The 21,962-nt window shown below is 38.2% G+C and overlaps 2 protein-coding genes across 2 annotated transcripts; both read right to left on the bottom strand.

The window, feature by feature from the left end:
- Positions 1–694: 694 nt before the first annotated feature.
- Positions 695–2,555, bottom strand: LOC134796579 (biogenesis of lysosome-related organelles complex 1 subunit 1). Its single transcript, XM_063768754.1, has 4 exons — positions 2,399–2,555; positions 2,232–2,304; positions 1,324–1,578; positions 695–1,204 (listed from the first exon to the last, which is right to left on the bottom strand). The coding sequence occupies exons 1-4, from the start codon at positions 2,457–2,459 to the stop codon at positions 1,201–1,203; spliced, it is 393 nt and encodes a 130-aa protein (XP_063624824.1). The 5' UTR covers positions 2,460–2,555; the 3' UTR covers positions 695–1,200.
- Positions 2,556–6,151: 3,596 nt separating this feature from the next.
- Positions 6,152–16,695, bottom strand: LOC134796093 (acyl-CoA Delta-9 desaturase-like). The gene is made up of 7 exons (XM_063768043.1): positions 16,625–16,695; positions 15,923–16,150; positions 15,505–15,635; positions 14,849–15,054; positions 9,648–9,833; positions 6,777–6,933; positions 6,152–6,375 (listed from the first exon to the last, which is right to left on the bottom strand). Exons 2-7 carry the CDS (start codon positions 16,146–16,148, stop codon positions 6,193–6,195), a joined length of 1,089 nt encoding a protein of 362 aa, XP_063624113.1. The 5' UTR covers positions 16,149–16,150; positions 16,625–16,695; the 3' UTR covers positions 6,152–6,192.
- Between the last annotated feature and the right edge of the window lie 5,267 nt (positions 16,696–21,962).

The raw sequence follows: 21,962 nt of genomic DNA, 5'->3' as shown, positions 1-21,962 counted from the left end.
CGACCATAGATAAGATAATGACGTGAATTTTGACAACCCTAAATAGCCGAAAGGGATAGCATGATTCGTCCCTGAATCGCTGTCAAACTTCGGTTTTGTAGGAAGTGTTCTTTCTGTACGGCATGGCAGTACTATTATTTTATTCTGTGCAAGGACAAACGATAATAGCGCTTTCTCTGCTACTCCTACTGAAAGATACATAAGACTATCCCGTTCGGTCATTTCCCCCCACCCCTCATGCCTGATCCAGTTATACTAACTATAGGAAAAGTTTTATTTTATAAGACTTTTCAATAAATTAGTTACTTATAGGGAACAAGGAATTTAAAAGTGGGCTATAAATACTAGTGCTTTATTTTTATTAAATACTTAAAACATATCAACTTATAGTAAAATATTTAAGTGGTTTACTTAGATTAACTTACATATTTTATATTTATGAAAGATCCAAAAGAGTGTGCTTATTCCGCTATTAGCTTCCTAAGCAAAGCTCCTAAGGCCCATCATACAATAAAAACAACGGGTTGCACTCCGGGAGTGCCGGCAGAAGTGAAAACTCAATGACATTGTAAAGCCCCCTCCACACTCGTGCGCGAATCGCGGCGCGAAGCCGCGAAAGCGAGTGTGGCGTCGATTTTCGTAGCCAGCGAAATCGACTCCACACTCGCGTTCGCGGCTTCGCCCGCGATTCACGTGCATAGTCTGGAGGGGGCTTAAAAGTTTTTCGATCAGGTGGCCGATTATTGAATTTCGATCGCTCGATTTCGTCACTCGAAAATCGGAGGAAAACGGCTAAATGCAAATTTTTGAAATACGAGCGATCAAAATTTGGAATGTAGTGGTATTGACCACTCGATTTCAATTCTAATAGTATAATTTAAACGCCTAGTAGTGGAGATATCATTTAACGAAATACACGAAATCGAGTGGTCGAATTTCAAAAATCGGCCCCCTGGTTACGTGTCCGTCTTACGAGTTTTCAATTTGTCGAATCTGTCGGTCACGTGACCTGTCGCGAGTTTAACATTTTTTCCCCACCACAAAAAGTGCACAGCGCCGCTAAAGAAGTTTTCACTTCAAAAATTGGCAGTTGAATTTGAATTAAATAGTAAAGGAAACATGGTTGCATTTCTTATGATATGAAATCAAATAAACTGAATTTTGATAACAATTACTAATCATCACAAGGTAAACATTAGCTTATCACATTCAGGGCCAAGAATCTGATTGTCGGGTACACTGTTTGTAGAGACTAGTTACGCGTAAAGACGTGGCTACGCGCTACGAGCGTAACCCGTAGCACTGTGGCAATGAATTTGTTATTGGTTGTTTTGTGTAGTGCTTGGCTGTTCTTGAGCCATTTTGTAAGCATTCTCTAGTGTGTCGGTAACAATTTTCATATCATTCTCAATGCTGCGGGCCCAGTTCTCTACATCACCAATCTCTTTTAGTGCACTACTGAAGTTCTCAACCAACGCCAACCACTGTTGAGTCTGTTTTGAGAAATTAATGGCTCCTTGATGTAATAATTTTGCTTCGGCATCCAGCTTCTTTTGATTTAAGTAAGCTTGAGCAACACTGAAACCAAATGTAAAGGTTACTTTGGGGCTATTCATAAATTACGTCATTTCAAATTAGGGGGGGGGGGGGTCTGGTCATCGGATGACGGTAGCACGACGTAGGAGGAAACGGGGTCCTTCGAGGCATGATTTTTGGATGATTTTAGGGGGGGGGGGTCCAAAATTGACAAAAAGCGATGACGTAATTTATGGACGGCCCCTTTAGAGCTGTTTCCCACTGACGTCCAGTTTTTTTGCGGGTACAGTTTTTTGCAGGATCCCGTTTTAGTAGTATAGGTGCTAATAATATAGTAACTTTCACAAGAGGATTCTGTTTGCGGGATCCTGCATGCATACTACAGAAAACTGGATCCTGCAAAAAACCGTACCTGCAAAAAACTGGACATCAGTGGGAAACAGCTCTTATTTGTAGGAATAAGGAGAACTGAAATAATGTAGTGTACTGATATTTCACTGGAAAATGCATCCAACATTCACACGGGGACAAACCAGGAGAACAGTGATCTTAATTTTTCTCTGCTGGCTGGCTTCTAAATGTCAATAAACTGTTACATAAATTATGAAATGCAAGATTCAGTTATTTATAACCATTGTTGATAACATGATAACCCACCAAGTAGTCCAAGTACTAATAAAAATAAAGCTTCTCACCCAACATTGAGATGATCAACTAAAGCTTGTGTTAGATCATTAGCTGCAGCTATACATTCCTTGCGTTTTTGTTCTGAAATATTAGATTTAAGTGTTTAATGTATATAAGTTATTGATTGAGACTTCAAAATATAAAAACAGGAAACAAGATAGGTACTTTTGTTTACCTTGTATGACTCTCTTCGCTGCTTGTTTAGTTTGATGTTCTTTAATTAGCGAGGACAACATGATTCTGTTTAAACGTATTCAGTATTGCATTCCTGTCAGAATTTGGATCTAAGTGTACACTTGGTGTTCACTCTGAGACGAATTAAACTGCAAGAAATACAGAAAACTGAGAATGAGAAAAGCAAAGCAATAGGAGATTTTAGATTTTATGAGATGAGGTGACATTGACATTTGGTATACGTTTAGAAATATTGTGTGATACAAAAACTAATCTGACTTTGGTCCGGTCAGCATATATCTTTCTCGGTCTCAATTTGTCGTCGGACGTACGGTATATCACCTTCCGCACAATCGTACGGGCCTTGCACCGGACCGCGGCCGGTACGCTCGTCTGTTATAGCTTTTACAGTACATTTGATATGGTGCTATATAGCTAGGGCGGGATTAAGGACAATTTTAAATACGTGGCTATGTCAAAAATTTAAACGGCCATATACCGGGTGTATGGCCAAATTCGCGCCTTTTTCTACTGACAAGATTTGCTTGACCAAGTTTAGCGTCCAGACCACCCAGACGTACACATTTCTATAGTGGGGTTGGCGAGCCAATGTCCTTGAATATCATTTTTGAGACTATGTCATATAGGGTATTTATCTGTATTTAAAATAAATTATTTATATTTCACACCATCATCATTCTCTTGCCCTTGTCCCATTCACCGGTAGGACAATATATTTCACACCATGGATGAAATAGAGCACAGTAATTATTAGAAAAACATATATAGCAGTTATTTTTAAATACAATTTCTATTTAATACATCGGATAGAACATGGTCTAATAAAACATGGTCTTCTACATGGTATAATAATATACTCCGCCTGGTACTCTATTCCCGTCTTTTCTAGGTCACCTAACTGACACAAGCCTACGTCATCATGCGACAGCGCTATATGATAATATGCGATAGCGCTATATATAGCGGCCATGTTATTGTGACGTAGGCCTTTGTCACTCTGGGAATAGAAGACCATGTTTTATTAGACCATGGTCTTCTATTCCCAGAGTGACACGGGCCTACGTCACAATAACATTGCCACAATAACTTTTCACGTCGTAAGCTTGGTAATTAATGTGTATCTGTGAATTAGTTTTTTAAACGTTTGTCTTGTATAGATAAATAAAGTTTAATTTAATACATTAGATTTGTTTTATTTTACTATGTTTCTACATGAATAACTTAAAATTAATGCCGTTAAAATAATTTTCACCGTTGGTTAAAATTCTCCCACATTTTAAAGTTTGAGAACCTGTAAACAGCATGATGACGTAGGCCCGTGTCAGTTAGGTCATACGCGAATCTCGGAATAGAGTACCAGGCGGAGTATATTATTATACCATGGGATAGAAGTATAAAAAGTAGGTGAGTTGACCGTGACGTCATTGTGTACTAGCGCCCAAATCTTAAAAAACCGTACAAGTGCGAGTCGGACTCGCCCACCGAGGGTTCCGTACTTTTTAGTATTTGTTGTTATAGCGGCAACAGAAATACATCATCTGTGAAAATTTCAACTGTCTAGCTATCACGGTTCGTGAGATACAGCCTGGTGACAGACGGACGGACGGACGGACGGACTAGGTATCTACATAATTGCTAAGTACTTGTCTTAATAAAATTACTCAGTAACTCGAGTTAGTAAGATATACCTACGCTAAGCTAAGGTACACGCCACACGCTACATGCCAATATAGAGGCAATAGATAGATATGGCCAGGCTGAACAGCTACCTATCAAGTTTACAGTACTTAAACACTGATGCGGGGGTATAATAGGCTGAGCCTGAACCGAGCTCGGACCGATATCACGATAATTACACACGCTCCTGCTAACGACATTAAACGTATAGACTGAAAGTCCAGAAAATTTGTATTTCACAATCTAGCGCTAAGAAACAATGCGTTTTTTTAAATATACCACGTAGGTAGCAAATAAACATAAGGCCCGCCTGATGTTAAGCGGTCATAGTAGTCTATGGACGCCAGCACATATTATGCCTTTAAAACCTGTTCACTCCTGCTTTGAAGAATCTCATTCTGTAGGTAGTCCGTCGAGAAAACCTCGGCAGCGCTCATTCCAGAACAAGAACATGCTCTTACGAGCACAGTGCACCTCTGTCGGCAACCTAGGGCAAAGGTTAAAGTTGTGGGTCCTCGCTTTCACTACGGGAGGCCTATAACTCTTATTACTCTTATTAGAGTTAGACCATGGTTAGACCAAAATCCGCAATGACTCCGACAGCGTACCCAGTGCAAGCGTTACTTTAAACGTCAAACTTCTATGAAATTATGGCGTATAATTAACACCTGCACCGCGTATGCCACCAAAATCGCCGCAGACCTTTCTTGGTCTAACTCTACTTCTATTCTGATCCAAATCGCGTGTCTATTTCATTCGTTAATCTATTTCCCCCGCACAGTAGAGTATAGATAGCTGACCCAGATGACCACTGTCGTTGCTACCCTTAGCAACACGATTGCATTGCATTAATTATTGTTCCTTAATGGAAGGACGTATCGATTTTCGCTTATCGCTTACACGCCGGCTGCGATTAACATTGGAAAAAGATTTTTCAAGCTCATTTCGCTCGTTTTATTTACCTACTTTATTTTTTTTATGAAAATTCTGTTCACAATGATTTATGGTTTCAAACGATCTAAATAATTCCAGAGATTAATCATTATTAATTAATAATTTATAAATTCGTTAAACACATAGATTCATCAATTGTACAATATGCGATGGTATGCAAATTCAGCAGTATTGCCTCTGTTGAATTAAGGCAAAAAGGTTATTATAAGTTTTATTAACGCCTTGTAATACACATTCCATTGCTATTTGTGTAGACCGGTCCATTAATTGGGGTAATATTAAATACCTAACTTCAACATATGGGGTAACACCTCATAATCTCATCTTATTTTATTAAGTTGATTTATGAAATTATCCAAATACACCTTAACTTAATTGTTTAAAAAGAATTAAAAAATACAATAATATTTATTACTTTAATATCATTTTTTTTACTTAAGTACCTAAAAAAATTATTCCCAGGTAAGGTATTTAACATAATAATTCAAAATTAAATTTACAAATTTAAACATTACTATGGTAAAATTTTGCATAATATAACCAATAGAATAATTTATATTCAAATACAAACTAATAAGTACTTAGCCTTAGAACTCCAACTTTAAGCTTTAAATACTTGAAAAAAAAAACTCAACAAAACTTTTTTAAATCGTAATATGCTACAAGTTTATGAAGTTTCATGAGATCAAATAATAGAGTTGGAAAAAGTTTGAAAACGAATACCTACGTGTCATAATTTTAACGCTAAGTTGAAGTCGAAATTTAAACTCTTCATTCCAAATTCAAAAAGAAAATTAAAAACCGCGGATAAGCTTATATTTACCTACGGAGATTTCAAACAGCGCTAAAGTAAAATATACCTAAACTTAGATTAATTCAATAGATAAACTCTGGCATGCCATGCTAATGTAGGCGCGAATGTTCGATCTCCCATACCTCCCACATACCTATGTCGCGCCTTTTTCTACCAGGTAAGTTGGCTTGCCAGAGTAAGATGTGACAGGTTATGTTACAAATAATGTAGGTATTAAACAACAAAAAATCTGCCAAATACGGTTTTCAGATAACCAAAAGTCGGGAAAATTATGCTTTCAGATAGAAAATATTGACTCTTTGGAATTAATGTCCCAGTCGTAACGTTTTTTAACCACATTTGACTTTCTCTCCTCTCTCCGTGTTGCTGACGGCGCCAAGTTTTTCCTTCAGCTTCTCCGTGAATTCGGGGTCGTCCCAGCCCCAAAGTTGGTGGCTACCGTCTCCGGTACGTTGCGATCGCTGTTTCACTATCTCCGGGGTGACACTTTTCAAGTCGTATGCTTGTCCAATCTGAAAAGTTACAAAGGTTCTTTTTACAAAATGTAGTGCTTACCTCTCCGATTATGTAAAACGCGTTCTTGGAATTCTAAGAAATTCACCAGTTCTGGTTATATGCTAATAACATTGAAGGAGTGTTAAATTTTGTATTATTCCTGCTTGTCAATTCGAAGTATTTGGAGTCCATTATAAGCATCAATAATTCTGCGCATGTTTGAAAAAAAAACAGAGAATTGAATACAATTCAAAATTTATCCTAGAAATTCAGGCGTTACGTGCTATGTATAAGCTTATTTAATAGCTAATCATGTACAGCGTCTTGGCCCCGAAAGTACCTAATCAGTTTGAGAGGTATCACCCATTTCGATTTCAAGGCTCGCGTTGAAGTGTATGTATTATAAAACTGAACATACCTTAGCCATAGCCTCAATGAACACGATGGTGGGAGTGAGCATGTTGTAGAGAGGCAGTTCCGTCGCGCGGTAGTCCCACGGGAAGGTGTGGTGGTAGTTGTGAAAGCCCTCAACGCACACCATCCACACGGCTAGGTTTTCACGCGGGTTCAGTGATCTAGAAAGGTAAGATTTATTAATACTCGTATGTTTCGGCGGGAAATTGTCAATTAACGAGCCCGTTGGGTTCTAATGCCGAGCAAAATCTTTCTCAATTTGCTACCACTCTAAAAAACCGGAATCACAGAGTAAATAATATTACTCGGGATCTAGCTACTTTTAGCTATTCCTTTAAAAAGGAGTCTCTAGTGCGGATGAGGTCTGCTGTGTCTCAGTTTGGAGTCGTGTTTTCTCTTTCCCTTTGTGACTGAAATAGGTTAGTCATTCGTTTCACGTCAGAAATAATAATATTAGATCGCATATAAATGAACCCGGTAAATATGGAAAACTAAGTAACTATATGGTGCATAATTATGAGTAGGTACCTAGCCATAACTCATAACAAAACTAATATTCAATCCAATGACAATTATCATCGTTGTGTGTCAGCTCGATTAATATTCAATTGTATGCCGGATTAATTACGTAGTTAGTGTAAGTAAATGTATTGAATTATGCAGTAATTGAAACAGTTGAAGTGTGCTTCAGTTTATAGGATATCCGTAGGACTTTGGCAATTAGCATACATTAACATCCAATTTAGTCATAGTGTATAATGTCTAAATTACATGTTAATGTATCACTTTCTTTTGTTTTTGTGGAATGGTATCGTATGGTAATATAATTGACTTTCTAATGTCAACATAATTTAGCCAGTGCGTAAGTTTTCCACCGAACATCATTATGATGGAAGATATAATTATATATACGTCCGTTCATTTCATGAAAAAATGCTTTTAAGCAACCTCTATTACTTAAGTACGTGACAAAACAAATCCGATAAACTTTACTATTCCATATAGTAGGTACCTAGTATTAAATTAAAGTAATTCAACGTCTAGCTTGAGCACGGTCGTAGCATCTGTATGATATGTATAAGCACCAGTATGTTATATCTACTTAAATAGTGCCCCAAGGGTGGGGAAAAGTCTTCCTTTTTAATGTCCCGGTGTTCAAAATTTCCCCAGTAGGTAGTTAGCCAAACAAAACATCAAGGTTTGCCATTTTCTAAGAGGTCAATTGTAACTCCGTTTAAGGTTTTTGTGGGGCTAGGTGGAGTTATACTAAAGTCTTAAGCGGTATCCAGACGGGATGATCAAATCGACCGATTTCATCAGAAATGAAATTGGCGTCGATCTCCAATTTAATCACCAATTTTAGATTTATGGTGATATAAGAGCCCTCTAAAATGAAAAAATGCCCCAGAACGAAAATACTGGCGTCACAAATTGGTATTCTTGCGTTCGCACCTCATTTAATCGGTAATATCAGTCATTATCGGCTGTTGAATTCGGCGAGCAAAATTGGCATTTGCGTCCGCACGTCCTGATTCGATCGGGCAATTTAATCAGATTGGCGAAAAATTTACTAATCTGGATATGCCTTTAAAATATTTTCTGGGTGAGGTGGGCAAGGGAGGAATGTTCGCCCAAAAATTCAACGCATGAGAGACATGTCAACTACATTAATTATTTTTCATATCTCATGCTCTGAAAGTGGGTCGTTGTTGTTCTAAAAGGTGCGCAGAAAGTGGTACGTTTATGCTCTAGCGCAGAAAAGTGGTGTACTCCTCTGCGTCCCCGTCCCACGAACAACTGGGTGGAAACAAAATGGAAAAATAGTGTCTTTATTTCCTCGCCTGGAACAACTGGTAATTGTTTAATTTTTCTAATCCCACGTTGATCCTTTTTTTATAAAAAATGATGTAAGTAAATTGTTAAAAACAAATTATTCTTAATTTCTTTCGTTGAATTCTATTTACTCGATTTCATAAGGCGGGAACCAAAAGGAATACACCAAAAATATTTTTTTAAACCTTAAGCCCCCTCCAGAATATGCGCGTGAATCGCGGGCCAAGCCGCGAACGCGAATGTGGAGTCGATTTCGCTGTCTGCGAAAATCGACGCCACACTCGCGTTCGCGGCTTCGCGCCGCGATTCGCGCACGAGTGTGGAGGGGGCTTTGCACTTGCGTAAATGAGCAAAGGCAGAATCTTATACAGCCACAGTTAAACGTTTGTACGATATTAAATTGGTTTTTAAGGTTATTTAGCACTATATTCATGAAAATAAAATAAAATACAAGATAAAATATTCTTATAAGTATTATTAATTAAATTGTTATTCAATATTTAAAATACTTTTATTATGTTATTACGTGGTGCGGCGCACCAAGGTCGCGGTGCAGTCCGGTAGTCTGTTGCGGCAATTAGAACGAAAAAGTATAAAATTAAAAAGTAAGGGGCAATCCCGCTGATTTTCATACAATAATGAACAATACACTTTAAAAATACTGCAGTTTGTTAAAAAAATGTGTGTTTTCGTAAATATTGCAATCTAAATGATTTTCGCTAGGGGTTATTAATCTTCACATATGTAAAGTCTCCCATTGCAAGTAAGTCCTATGGAAAAAAATCATGGCCGTAGGTCTATTGGGTACTTCAATTACTGATTTTGCGAAATTGCCTTGTCTTGTTTGGTTTCCTCGCATTCGATATGAAAAGTAGAGTGTTTAACTCGGGTGAAAGGCACCATTTCCGTCTCGGACTATTGGCGCTCTCACTGCGTTCGAGCGCCAAACTACCTCGACAGAAATGGGTGCCTTTCAACCCTTGGTTAACAATCTACTATAGATTTTGAATACAACGAGAAGGTAATTAAGAATAAAACTGACTTGTCATAAGGCCTGTAGCCGAAGACGTGAGCGAAGCTGTTGACGCTCCATACGACGTTGATGCCGCAAGTGTACCGCAGAATGGTGGGGATCAGGAAGGCATTCAGCCACGTCTCGTTCCAGCAGTACACGGGGATGACTGTAGGCAGCACGAAGCACAGGAGAGGCATCAGCTTCATGTAATGTCTGGGAACAAACAGTGTAAGTAATGAAATGAAAATAGTAATGTAATTTTATTGAACTAACTAGTAGTTCGCCCCGAACTAGGAACTCGCGGTTCGCCAAAAAGTTCAATTGAATGCAGTGCTACTTAGTCTTAGAGATGGGCAATTCGTAATTGATTAATAATTCCACGATTACTTGAAATTACTTTGTAATCTGATTACCGATTCCCAGATTACTTTGTAATCTAACAATACCGAATTACTAAGTACAATTCCATTTGAGGAATCAGGAATAAATTTTTCAAATATTACAATTACTAGTAATTGGAATCAATGTCGATTCCTCATTACAGGAATGCATTACTTGATTCCTTTCAGATTACATTTCGTACTACTACTATCAAAAGTACATTTCGATAGTAGATATAGATGTTGTTGACTTACTAGGATATGCATCCATACCTTATTTGAAACAGGTGTGCAGATTACGAAAATGATGACGATGATCTATAAAACGATATGCATGACGTTTTTTATGACATACAGCATGGCCGCCATTTTGGATTCCAAAATGGTCATCATTTTCGAAATCTGCGCCCCCTAAAACCTATAAAACGACATCAATGACGAATTTTATGACATTATGCGTGGCCACCATCTTGGATTCCAAAATGGTCATTATTTTCGAAATGTGCGCCCCCTAAAACCTGTAAAACGAGATCCATGACGACTTTTATGACATACTGCATGGCCGCCATTTTGGATTCCAAAATGGTCATCATTTTCGAAATCTGCGCCCCCTAAAACCAAAAAACGACATCCATGACGACTTTTATGACATTCTGCGTGGTCGCCATCTTAGATACCAAAATGGTCGTCATTTTCGAAATCTGCGCCCCCTAAAACCTATAAAACGACATCCATGACGACTTTTATGACATACTGCATGGCCGCTATTTTGGATTCCAAAATGGTCATCATTTTCGAAATCTGCGCCCCCTATAACCTATAAAACGACATCCATGACGACTTTTATGACATACTGCATGGCCGCCATCTTGGAATCCAAAATAGTCATCAATTTCGAAATATGCGTCCCCTAAAACCTATAAAACGACATTTATGACGACTTTTATGACATTATGCGTGGCCGCTATCTTGGATACCAAAATGGTCGTCATGGAAACCTAGTAGAATCATACAAACAAACCAAACCAAAAGTATACAGCTAAGATACACGAGTAGCCGCAATACCTTCATACTTGTACGCGCCCCGGCCGCCGCGCCCCGCGCCCCACGGCGGGTTGGTCAACGACACCTTCTCGTAACTCATGAGGCCCTGGTACTTGCTCCTTGCTAAATTTAATTTATAAACAGTTTTTTTCTCGATTTTAGCCACCGTAGCCTATGGAGACTAACAAGTAACGCTAAGCGGTTTTCGTAGTATATGGATGTTCATATATTAAGGGTGTCACATGCGCGTTTCTGACTTATGAAGCAATTGTTCCTACAATACAACCTAAAATAATAAATGTGTAAACCGAGCACTTTCATTTGATACCAAACTCGACCATACTTTCTTGCAATTAAAATGACCAGAATAGCAAGACCCCTCACAAATAGCTTTTTAGCATTTTCAGCTCTTCTAGCTCAATAACCCCTTGTTCGAGCCAGCTCAAAATTTAATTACTAAAATATAATGCCCTCAACTATACGTTCACCCAATGTCATTTAAATTAAAACATTGTTACTTAAGTTATCGAGTATCATACTATCCTATGAAGTATTTGAACAAATTAAATTATTTTTCAGAAAATATTTTAATTTGTTTTTATCAAGTAGAAACACTACTATATAAATTATAAACTGAAATAAATGTCATATACTAAGAAAAAGTGACCAAGGCCTCCAGTGCCCCAGGCTGGAATCGAACCAGCGTCCTCTGCTATCGCGGCAGGTGCCTGAACCACTCGGCCACCGGGCCACAGCGACATTAGTCAAATTTTTCCAAGTATATGCACTTAGGGGGCGCCACAAGCCTTCAGTAGGAAGTGCATATACTTGGAAAAATTTGACTAATGTCGCTGTGGCCCGGTGGCCGAGTGGTTCAGGCACCTGCCGCGATAGCAGAGGACGCTGGTTCGATTCCAGCCTGGGGCACTGGAGGCCTTGGTCACTTTTTCTTAGTATATGACATTTATTTCAGTTTATCATACTATCCTCTGATAGTTCAGCTTAAAAACATCGAAATGCCGAGACGTGCCCCTAGCCAGTCGAATGTAAGAACTTCACTTCGCTTCACTCGCTCGTTCGATAATCTTACCAAAGTATAGAACGTTCATTCTAATAATTAGAGGTCGGACATATCATCGCAAAACAAACAAAAATCTGTGTACATAATAAACTCATATTATGTACACAGTATCTTTATAAAATTTCCAGATTATATTCAAAAACTGCAGTTCAAAATTGTTAATAAAATTGTGTCATGTTCCATATTATATTTATTTTTGCGATAAATTGTCGGAACTCTGCTAATAATCATTAGCTCGTGGTAATATCTGAATTTCTGAAGGGTCATTATTTCTATAAATAAATTCTGGGATTTAACTCATACAACCTACGACCGTAATTTTGAGTTCCAATAAAATAAGTAATCAGTTGGAACCCATAAATAATATAGTAACGGCAGAACGGCACTCATCACGAAACATTTAAGAGAAAATTTGGAGCATTTCTGATATTTCACTGGTATCTGTAAAAATTCTACCGCTTTGCGGGTTATAAGTTGCATGTCCTTTCATCTGTTTTTAATGTGATTAATGCTTTCATTATCTTATACTAGCTGTTGCCCGCGACTTCGTCCGCGTGGACTCTTATCTTGAACATTTTACATCTTGATTACCTATAATTTTCATCGATGCAAACTTTATAATACAAACTTTTAATATAATGTTAATGCCCTTTTACCAAGTTTGAAGTTCCTAGCTTGCAAGCTTGAAAAAAGAAGTTTGCTTTTCATACAAACTTTCAACTCCCTTTTCACCACGTTAGGGGATGAATATTCAAAAACGCGGAAATAGTTTTCTTGTAATTTAATTTAATACCTTTTTGCAAAGTTTCAAGTTAAAATTTAATAAAATTTGCACCCCAAGACGAAATTTCATCCCCTTTTTAACGCCCTTAGGGGTTGAATTTCCAAAAACGTTGCAATTACTTTTTTTTGTAATCAGCTATTACGACTTTCTAAGAAGTTTCAAAGCATTTGTAATGGACTCAAATTTTCAACCCCTTTTTAACCTTGTTAGGAGATAAATTTAACAAAACGCTGAAATTACTTTTCCTGTCTGTCAATAATATCCCCAAATACAAAGCTTCAAGTCCCGCCTTCGAGAAAAATTCTGATATCCATACAAACTTTCAACCCCTTTTTCACCACCTTAGGGGATGAATTTTTAAAAACGCGAAATTAGTTTTCTTGTATTTTAATTTAATACCTTGTTGCAAAGTTTCAAGTTCCTAGCTTAAAATAAAATTTGCACCCAAAGACCAACTTTCATCTCCTTTTTAACCCCCTTAGGGGTTGAATTTCCAAAAACGTTGCAATTACTTTTTTTGTAATGAGCTATTACGCCTTTCTAAGAAGTTTCAAAGCATTTGTAATGGATTCAAGCTTTCAACCCCTTTTTAACCCTGTTAGGGGATGAATTTTACAAAACGCTGAAATTACTTTATCTGTCTTTTAATAATATCCTCAAATACAAAGATTCAAGTCCCGCGTTCGAAAGTTTTTGATATCCATACAAACTTTCAACCCCTTTTTCACCACCTTAGGGGATGAATTTTCAAAAACGCTGAAATTAGTTTTCTTGTATTGTAATAGTATATCTTTTTACGAAGTTTCAAATTCCTAGCTTAAAATAATACTTGAACCGGTGAACCCCATACAAACTTTCATCCCCTTTTTAACCCCCTTAGGGGTTGAATTTCTCAAAGCCGCTTCTTATCTCTTGTACACTTTATAAATGTAATCTAGTGTGCAAATTTCAACTTTCTATCTTTTGTAGTTTCGGCTCTGCGTTGATAAATCACTCAGTCAGGACACTTGCATTTATATATGTATATAGAAGATTAATAAGATTATCTTTATATTGCAATTAGATTTAATATAATTAACAAATTAAAACATGGACTCATGGACCGTATGACGCCTTTCTTTTAAAAAAGACCGAAATTAATGAAACGTCAACTTAAGCCAAGTTTGTTAAGCTCTCATTGTTAAGCTCAAGCAATCAACGATGTCATCCGAAGGGCCTTTGTCAGCTTCAAAGTCTCGGCCATATTCGAGCCCGTCGGTTTGGCTAGGGACGATGGCAAGAGGCCCGACGGTATGACGTTGGTGCATTGGAAGATGGGACACATGCGTTGACACCCTCGCGCCGTCTCACCTTCCGGGCACCAGCAGAGATGCTGGTCATGCCGCGTCCACGGCAGAAGACCTCTAACGCCGCAAATGTGCCATCCTTGGCAGTAGTTATATTTTTGAGGCGTTTGGGGTCGAAACGCTGGGGCCGTGGGGAGCCAAGCGCGCGCCGTATATACAGGGCCATGTGGCATCTATAAGGCGCTCCGCTAATTATAGATGCCACAAGGGACCAGAGGGCTGGCCAGTATTTTGCCCAACGCATTAGCATTGCCATACAACGTGGCAATGCGGCCAGACTTCTAGGCACACTGCCCATCGGCAGTGACTTGGGGACGTTTTTTATTTATTAGGCTCTTTATTTTATGTTTATTTAGTTTAGAGATAGTTTGTATTATTATTTTTAAGCTAATTTAATGTTTTATATTTATTTAATAGTGTTGTAATAAACCGTTAGACTTAAGCCGTTCTACGACTCTTGTTTGTGGTAAAATGTTATCAGTGTAAATTTAAAAATTTAAATTGAAGGTGAATTGAGAGGTGAAAAAAAAGATGAAGGTGAAATTGAAGTTGAAGGACCTAGTTACGGGGTATTAAAAACAAACAGTGCTCACTTTCTCTGCCACATGACGACAGGATCCGCGTAAAGGTCACTAATGTCGATACGCTTGCCTCCCTCGATGACCTCCGGGCTCTTCTTGACGCAGAGCCAGCCCATGTGGGAGAAGAAGAGGCCGCGCTCGGCGTTGTGCGGGTCGGCGTCCGTGTCCGCGTACTTGTGGTGAGTGCGGTGGTCGCGCGCCCATTCAAAGATGCAGTCCTATCGAATGATAAAAAATAGAAATCTGTGGATCGATCGGTACTACAGTCGCCACTATACTGGCTAGAACAGAAGGTTTGCGGGAAAGACTACCGTATTATTATGCGCTGATAGCTGTTTGGATATGACCCCCTGACGGTAAGTAGTCACCGTAGCCTATGGACGCCTGCAACTACAGGGGTGTTACATGCATGTTGCCGACCCTTTAAAAACCTGTACGCTCCCTTGTTGGAGAACCCCGTACTGTATCCTCTCGAGTAAAACCTTGGCAGGACATGGTCATTATGAAAATCAAGATATGATAGGTTTCAGAGAGGAGACTTGAGCTCAAATATGAGACAAAATGACTGTGTGATTGGAACAGAACACCCCAATGCCTATATGTAGGGTTGAGGGTGCTTGTCAGTACCATGTATTTAATGTAATGACTGCATTACGACTGGATTTTACCTGGAATCCCATGGTCTGCCACAACATCAGAACGATCCGGAGAGGGGTTTTAGCTTTGAAGCTGCGGTGAGTCCAAAGGCGATGGGATCCAGCACCGATGCCGATCGCGCACATCAGGTGGACTGCGAATGCTGCCACAAAAAGAGATACCCAATGCAGCTAAGACAAATTTGGTGAACTGTTGTGTGTCATTTACACTGTCAGCAATAAGAATGCTATTACTAGAACATGTTCAGAAAGTTTGAACTGAGTGACCCTCGGAGGAGTGACCGGTTATATCACAAATAACGAAAATGTGAGTACGGTGACGCCTTAGTCCAAAGATCCTAGAGCTTATTGAATTTATTTGTAGAATGCCTAAAAAGGTACTAGTTACAATCCGGGGCGTATTATATTACAAATATTCATCAAAACTTACCGAAGACATTGGTCTGCCATTTCGCTGATGTAAACACCAGATACAATCCGTACAGAGACGCGATGTGTAGATACAGGAACCAAGCGATGTTGCCCCACACATACTCGTGCTTTTTCGGCGTCGCCTTCTTTAAAACGGAGACATCTTTGTCCAAGCCCAAGTCAGCGGTCTGCGTGTCGGACTCGAACACGACCCCGCTGGGAATTGGGTCTACTTGGGGCGGCATATCTGCAGATAGAAATATAGCAAATGTAGGAAATAGTAAATCATATAATTTTTGTACTTTTAAACCGTTTTTAGGCCCTTCGTGAGTCCTACTAACCAATGGAGATATCTTAAGGTACATATACATACTTACTATTTTTATTTCTTAAAAAAAAAAACATATATATAAGAAACGGTTGTCATGTTACTGGCACGATATGTTTTATTAGCTACGGTAAGAGGTACCCACTGTAAAATTTTGTTAATAGTCCTAAATGAAGACGATGTCAAGGTACTTTTAATTATGCAGCAGCCTATTTTTTTGCAGTTTATCACATTGTATTTTGATGTTAACTTTTTTTTTTATGTTAATGATAAAGAAAATTTACAAAACTACAATAAAGAGAAACTACGTCGGCATATCAATAATTTAAAAATAATCTAAATATAATATTAAATTATGTAACGGAGACAAAAATAGTGCACAGTTTAACAAACCAGTAGGCACGATCCGTATAATCCGTGAGTGTAACGACCGCGGTGCTTGTTATTCTAAGACATACTAATGATCCCACATTTTCGACCTCTATTTATATACAACCACAAACAATAGTAATCAACCCAATATTTAAATTACAATAGGTCACCTTTTGTATTTTATAAGGGAGCTACAAATTACAATACAATTGTTAGCTATGTCTACCACAGATTTTATATTAATTACTATATATAAGTGATCGGTAACAATGGTTTAATTTCATGGCAGCGTTGTTGAGTTAAAGGATTCTGTAAAGTAAAATTCAGCTGAATTTATTAATTAAGGTTAATAACCTTCATATGAACCTTAATTAACTGTCTCCTTCAAAACTTTTACTTTCCTTTATTGTAATTCGACCATGCCATGAAATTAAACCATTGTTACCTACCGATCACTATTAATTACCTACTACAGAATTTTAGAACACTCGACTGTTAAAATTAAACATATATTTTATAAATACATAATTATCAGACTCAGCCGCTGAGTAATCGGGTTACTTTATATACTTAATAAAATCCATAAAAAGTGAAAGTTTTCTTTAATAAGTGACACGTAGGTAGATGCATGTAAAACATACATGCTAGACAGCACTAGACAGGGTCGGTCGGTTTTTTATTGGAGTATTTCTGCGAACTGCAACTCTTAATACTTCACGCTTCAGATGATCACTCTGGTGTGCAAGCAGCGCCCGTGAAACGCTCCATTATCGCCCGGTGTGTAAGGGGCAATAATTTCCGCGAGCACCTGACCTGGCGGTCGCGGCCCGGTGAGTGCTGCATGTAATTTCCTCTGCACCTCCAACCTACTAGCGAAATTATTCCATTTCTAAAAGTAAGCTTTGTTGAGTGTTAAAGTTTATTTAGTTACTGCCAGCATGAGCTACGGGCTACGGTTGTAGCCGATGCCAGTTTATTTTACAAATTTTTAGCTAAAAGCGCCTACGAACAGAAAACCCTTAGGGTGGCCAACCGGATCAAGTGCTCGGATCTTTCCAATAATTTCAAAGTAGATTCGAGTATCGTTATTTATAATAATGCGTGAGCATCCGGATAAACATCAACAAAAAATAACCCAACGTATCTCACTGCGCAATCCGTAAAATTATTCACTGTAAATATGGGAATTGGAATAAACACCGATATTCGTGAAGTGAAGTCAAAGAATATCGCTCCGTGTGAGTGGCTCGGGACTTGTGATGTATGTAAGAGAATGAACGGAAACCTACCGGTTCACTGGGGCGTGAAACGGAGATTTGTATTGAGTACTGCTTTGAGACCACTCTGATTTTTCTACCTCAGTAGTAATTCTAGGGGATATTTACTAAACGTCAGATATCAAGATAGTAAGTAAATACATTTGTGTTCGCGCTCGCTACCTAAATGTTGAGTGGCACAATCGCTTTTCAACATGGGCGAGTAAAAGGAACAGGCGAACCAGCAGAATGGAAAACGCCTTAATCCTGTAAGGTGTGTGGGTGTACCATCCACGAGAAATTGACCGAGTACAGTGCGTTTGAAGAGACTTGACAAAGCTGCTTATGCCCGGGTCATCGCGCGATTATAATATTTTTCAGGAGGTACTTATATTATATATGGTGCCACATTACCGCCCTAGGGCAGGATTATGCCAAAAATTTAAAGGGTTATATGTACCTACTGTAAAACGTTGTAAAATATAAGTGCGAAAAGGTAATTCGCAACTCGTGTCGATTTAAAACACTCCCTTTACCCCCCCTCAATTTATCGCCACTCGTTGCGGATTTCCTTCCTACTTTTCACATTTGTATTGTAGTGTACTATTACAGTTCTTATGTATTTTAATGATTATAATATAATTTTACTCTGAATATGTCCACCTATTTTATGCATGCAATGACTCTAGGAAAGTTTGCAAGAATTTTTTTCTACCTTAATTAATTAAACTTAAAATTGTACGAATTCTTTCACTACGTTATTTTGTACAAAATGTATATTTAGCAAATGCTCAAAACACTTAACTAGTAGGTAAATAATAGAAAAGCAATTTACTTTGTAGTAAATATTACTTTTACGAAAGAGCCTTCTAGAGCGAACCGTCGAGAGCTGTTGAACGTAGTAATTTTGACTGGAATTGCCTCCGATTACCGGTTTTGTGGCTTAAATGGGTTCCGATCTTGAAAAACGATTCGTTTGTGCGGCCCCGAATTGAAAACCACTGTGTACGTATACACTTCATGCGAAATTGATTTTAATTCCGTTTTTAAGTATGTGCTTATAAGAGTTATAAGTAGTATTACCTAGAGTCTGTGCGGAGAGAGATAGTGAAATATATGGGGCCCAATACATTCCACGACTCTTCTCTTTCCGAACAGACTCTATAGTATAATGAAGTCGTTACAAAAAGACATACAGTCAGGTATTTATTATATTATTTTTCCACTTATAACACAATTTCCTGACGACATGTTATCATCCCAAGCTACAACTGATTACTCAATTGGGTTCAAAATCTTTGAATGCCGGAAAAACAATCCTGATTATCAATAAAGGATGACTCACTTAGACCGGGCCGTGTCCGGGCCGGAGCTTCCGGCGCTTACTTTTCTATGACATGACAGACGATCACGTGATACTTCCCATAGAAAACGATGCGCCCGAAGCTCCGGCCCGGACACGGCCCTGTCTAACGTGAGTCATCCTTAATATTGATTTAGACTTTCATTAAACCTAAATCGGTGCAACCTACTAAATGCCAAATATTGTGATATGGAGGTTCAATTATGCACGCACTTAGCTAGACTGAGATCGTTTGGTGCCTATTAACAAGGTAAATTAGATTACCTACGCCGGCCAACTAAATTAAATTGAATATTCATTCTATAGACGCTGTTGTGTAAGCGCTCTATTATGTTACAACACTACAAAGGGCAGTTGGGAATCAATTTAGTATACAAGAGCGAGAATCTTCTGTCTTGTAATGAAATTGAGGTTTGCTGAAGACGGCGCAGATAGTTTGGCAACTATTAGGAAACTAGCCCAAGTGAAGAAGTTACAAAGTTGTTCACGAGCATTTTACGCAAGGAATATTCAGATTCGTTACATATTATACCGAATTGATTTTAATATACGCGCGCTCCCCGAAATACTTGAGCACAAGAAATACTTATTGCTTGTGAAATACCTAAAGAGTGAGACTGAACGGTCGCAAGTTCGAGTGAGAAATACATCATCTGTGAAAATTTCAACAATCTAGCTATCACGGTTCATGAGATATAGCCTGGTGACAGACAGACGGACGGACGGACAGACGGACAGACGGACAGACGGACAGACGGACAGACGGACAGACGGACAGAGGGACAGCGGAGTCTTAGTAATAGGGTCCCGTTTTAACCCTTTGGGTAAAAACTGTGTCCCATATAGGGAATGCAATCTCGATCTCGCAATTTCAAGATCTCGCGAGATCTCGCACGAATTTTCGAGATTCAATCTCGTTGACAGGAAATCTTGATTTTAGCAATATCGGTCGAGATCTTGATTAATATTTTCGTGACCTCGAACGAGATTGAAAGATTGATCCGTGTGAATTACTTTGTTTTGAGTAATCTTTTTGACCTTATGTTCGTGTTGTTCAGGCAGTGCTATTGTATGCGGCCGGCTTTAGCTGACGATAAAAGCACTGTGGCGCGCTCTGTGCGGAAAAATCGGACGACCTTAACGTACGCAGTCACAATTATTTATGATTTTTTCTCGCTTACCCTACATTTTTTTGTAAGTTGCTGACTGCTTTTCAAAAATATTAACTGAGCATGTAGTTGCCTCTGCTTACAATTTTGTAAAATTAAAAGTATTTTATACCACTTTTTCATAATTACATGCAAATCAGAGCAACATGTATATTATTTGTTTTTTTTTAATAAAAGTAGTTTTTTATTAAATGTTGATTCATTTGTTGATCTTCAAAATAAAACATGACGTACTCTAAATAAGTAGTAGGTATATACGGAATTCTTAGAGAGTTTTGATTAAAATAAAACATGACGTACTCTAAATAAGTAGTAGGTATAGACGGTCAAGCAAATCTTGTCAGTAAAAAAAGGCGCGAAATTCAAATTTTCTATGGGACGATATCCCTTCGCGCCTACATTTTTCAAATTTGCCGCCTTTTTCTACTGACAAGATCTGCTTGACCAAGTATATATACGGAATTCTTAGAGATTTTTGATTAAAATAACACATTTTAATTACTTTGTCAAATCTCGATCTCGTCGAGATTAATCTCGATCTCGAAAGTGTGACGGTCGAGATCTCGAAACACCCTATCTCGATTCAGATTTTTCGTGCGAGATCTCGAATCGCCAATCTTGGTGCGAGATTGCATTCCCTAGTCCCATAGTTTACAGCAGAAACAGATCGCGTTGTACTGCGTCATAGGTAATGTTTTATGGTGACTGAATTTAACGTCAGAACGATATTATCTCGTTTAGCCGTTAAATTCGAAGAACTGAATTGACTTACACTTTCCACAGTTTACCAAGAGCGTCGCCAGCCGATCTGCAAAAAGATATAGTGGGGGAATCAATCAATCTTTGCTAATACTTATTTAAATAATTGTGGAATTGTATTTCGCAAATTGGAATTTGTTTCCATATAGTTGCCTTTATGTGGCCTCAGCGGTGCCTTCTGACTCATATCTACTTCGTTTATTGCACTTTGGTTCGAGTCCGCTGCAATAGGAGTTGAGTTAGAATATTTCGGGGGTTTTAATTTTTCAACTTGATTCATTTTAAACATTGTAGGTGTTTCTAAGATGCTTTGTTACTACCTACTGCACACTTGCACAATGTATCTATATAATGCATAGTAAGGGCAATATTTAATTTATAGACGCAATCATGAACTAGTTTCTTCATAGTGTTGTGTGAGAAATTTTATGAATATCCTCTTTATGATACATACGTACTTATCGAGATCGTAGCCCCGCTGCTGACAGTGACACGATTAAACAAAGCTTTCTCGAACGAAAATAGGACCGCTGTTACCTACTAGCTTATACATATTCGGTACAAAAGTATAGGAGAGAGTAGGTAATATATCACACGAATATAATTAAAATATAATTTTGCAATGAATACTTTTAATAATGACATGTCAATTTTAAAGTACTTTATTTCAAAATGCCAAGAAATTTTGTAAAATAATGCGGACCTTCGAATAACCTAAATATTCTAACTGGCGGCTGATATTACACCCTTTCGTTTCAACACTCCCGCTCAGTGTGAGGCCTTAATTAAAATTGTTTCCAAAATTATTTGCC

The sequence above is a fragment of the Cydia splendana genome, chromosome 13 (genome assembly GCF_910591565.1).
Source record: "Cydia splendana chromosome 13, ilCydSple1.2, whole genome shotgun sequence".
In the NCBI taxonomy this organism is placed as follows: domain Eukaryota; kingdom Metazoa; phylum Arthropoda; class Insecta; order Lepidoptera; family Tortricidae; genus Cydia; species Cydia splendana.
The sequence above is the reverse complement of the archived record's forward strand: the minus strand, read 5'-3'. Positions and strand labels throughout refer to the sequence as shown.

Excerpts from the sequence above, each read along its gene's own strand:
- LOC134796579 (XM_063768754.1), bottom strand. The coding sequence starts at position 2,459 with ATGTTGTCCTCGCTAATTAAAGAACATCAAACTAAACAAGCAGCGAAG. Across the intron at positions 2,305-2,398 it reads AGCGAAGAGAGTCATACAAG|AACAAAAACGCAAGGAATGT; the intron begins GTAAACAAAAGT and ends CTAATATTTCAG. Across the intron at positions 1,579-2,231 it reads GTTGATCATCTCAATGTTGG|TGTTGCTCAAGCTTACTTAA; the intron begins GTGAGAAGCTTT and ends ATTTGGTTTCAG.
- LOC134796093 (XM_063768043.1), bottom strand. The coding sequence starts at position 16,148 with ATGCCGCCCCAAGTAGACCCAATTCCCAGCGGGGTCGTGTTCGAGTCC. Across the intron at positions 9,834-14,848 it reads GTCGTCATGTGGCAGAGAAA|ACATTACATGAAGCTGATGC; the intron begins GTGAGCACTGTT and ends GTTTGTTCCCAG. Across the intron at positions 6,934-9,647 it reads GGCTACAGGCCTTATGACAA|ATCACTGAACCCGCGTGAAA; the intron begins GTCAGTTTTATT and ends TTACCTTTCTAG.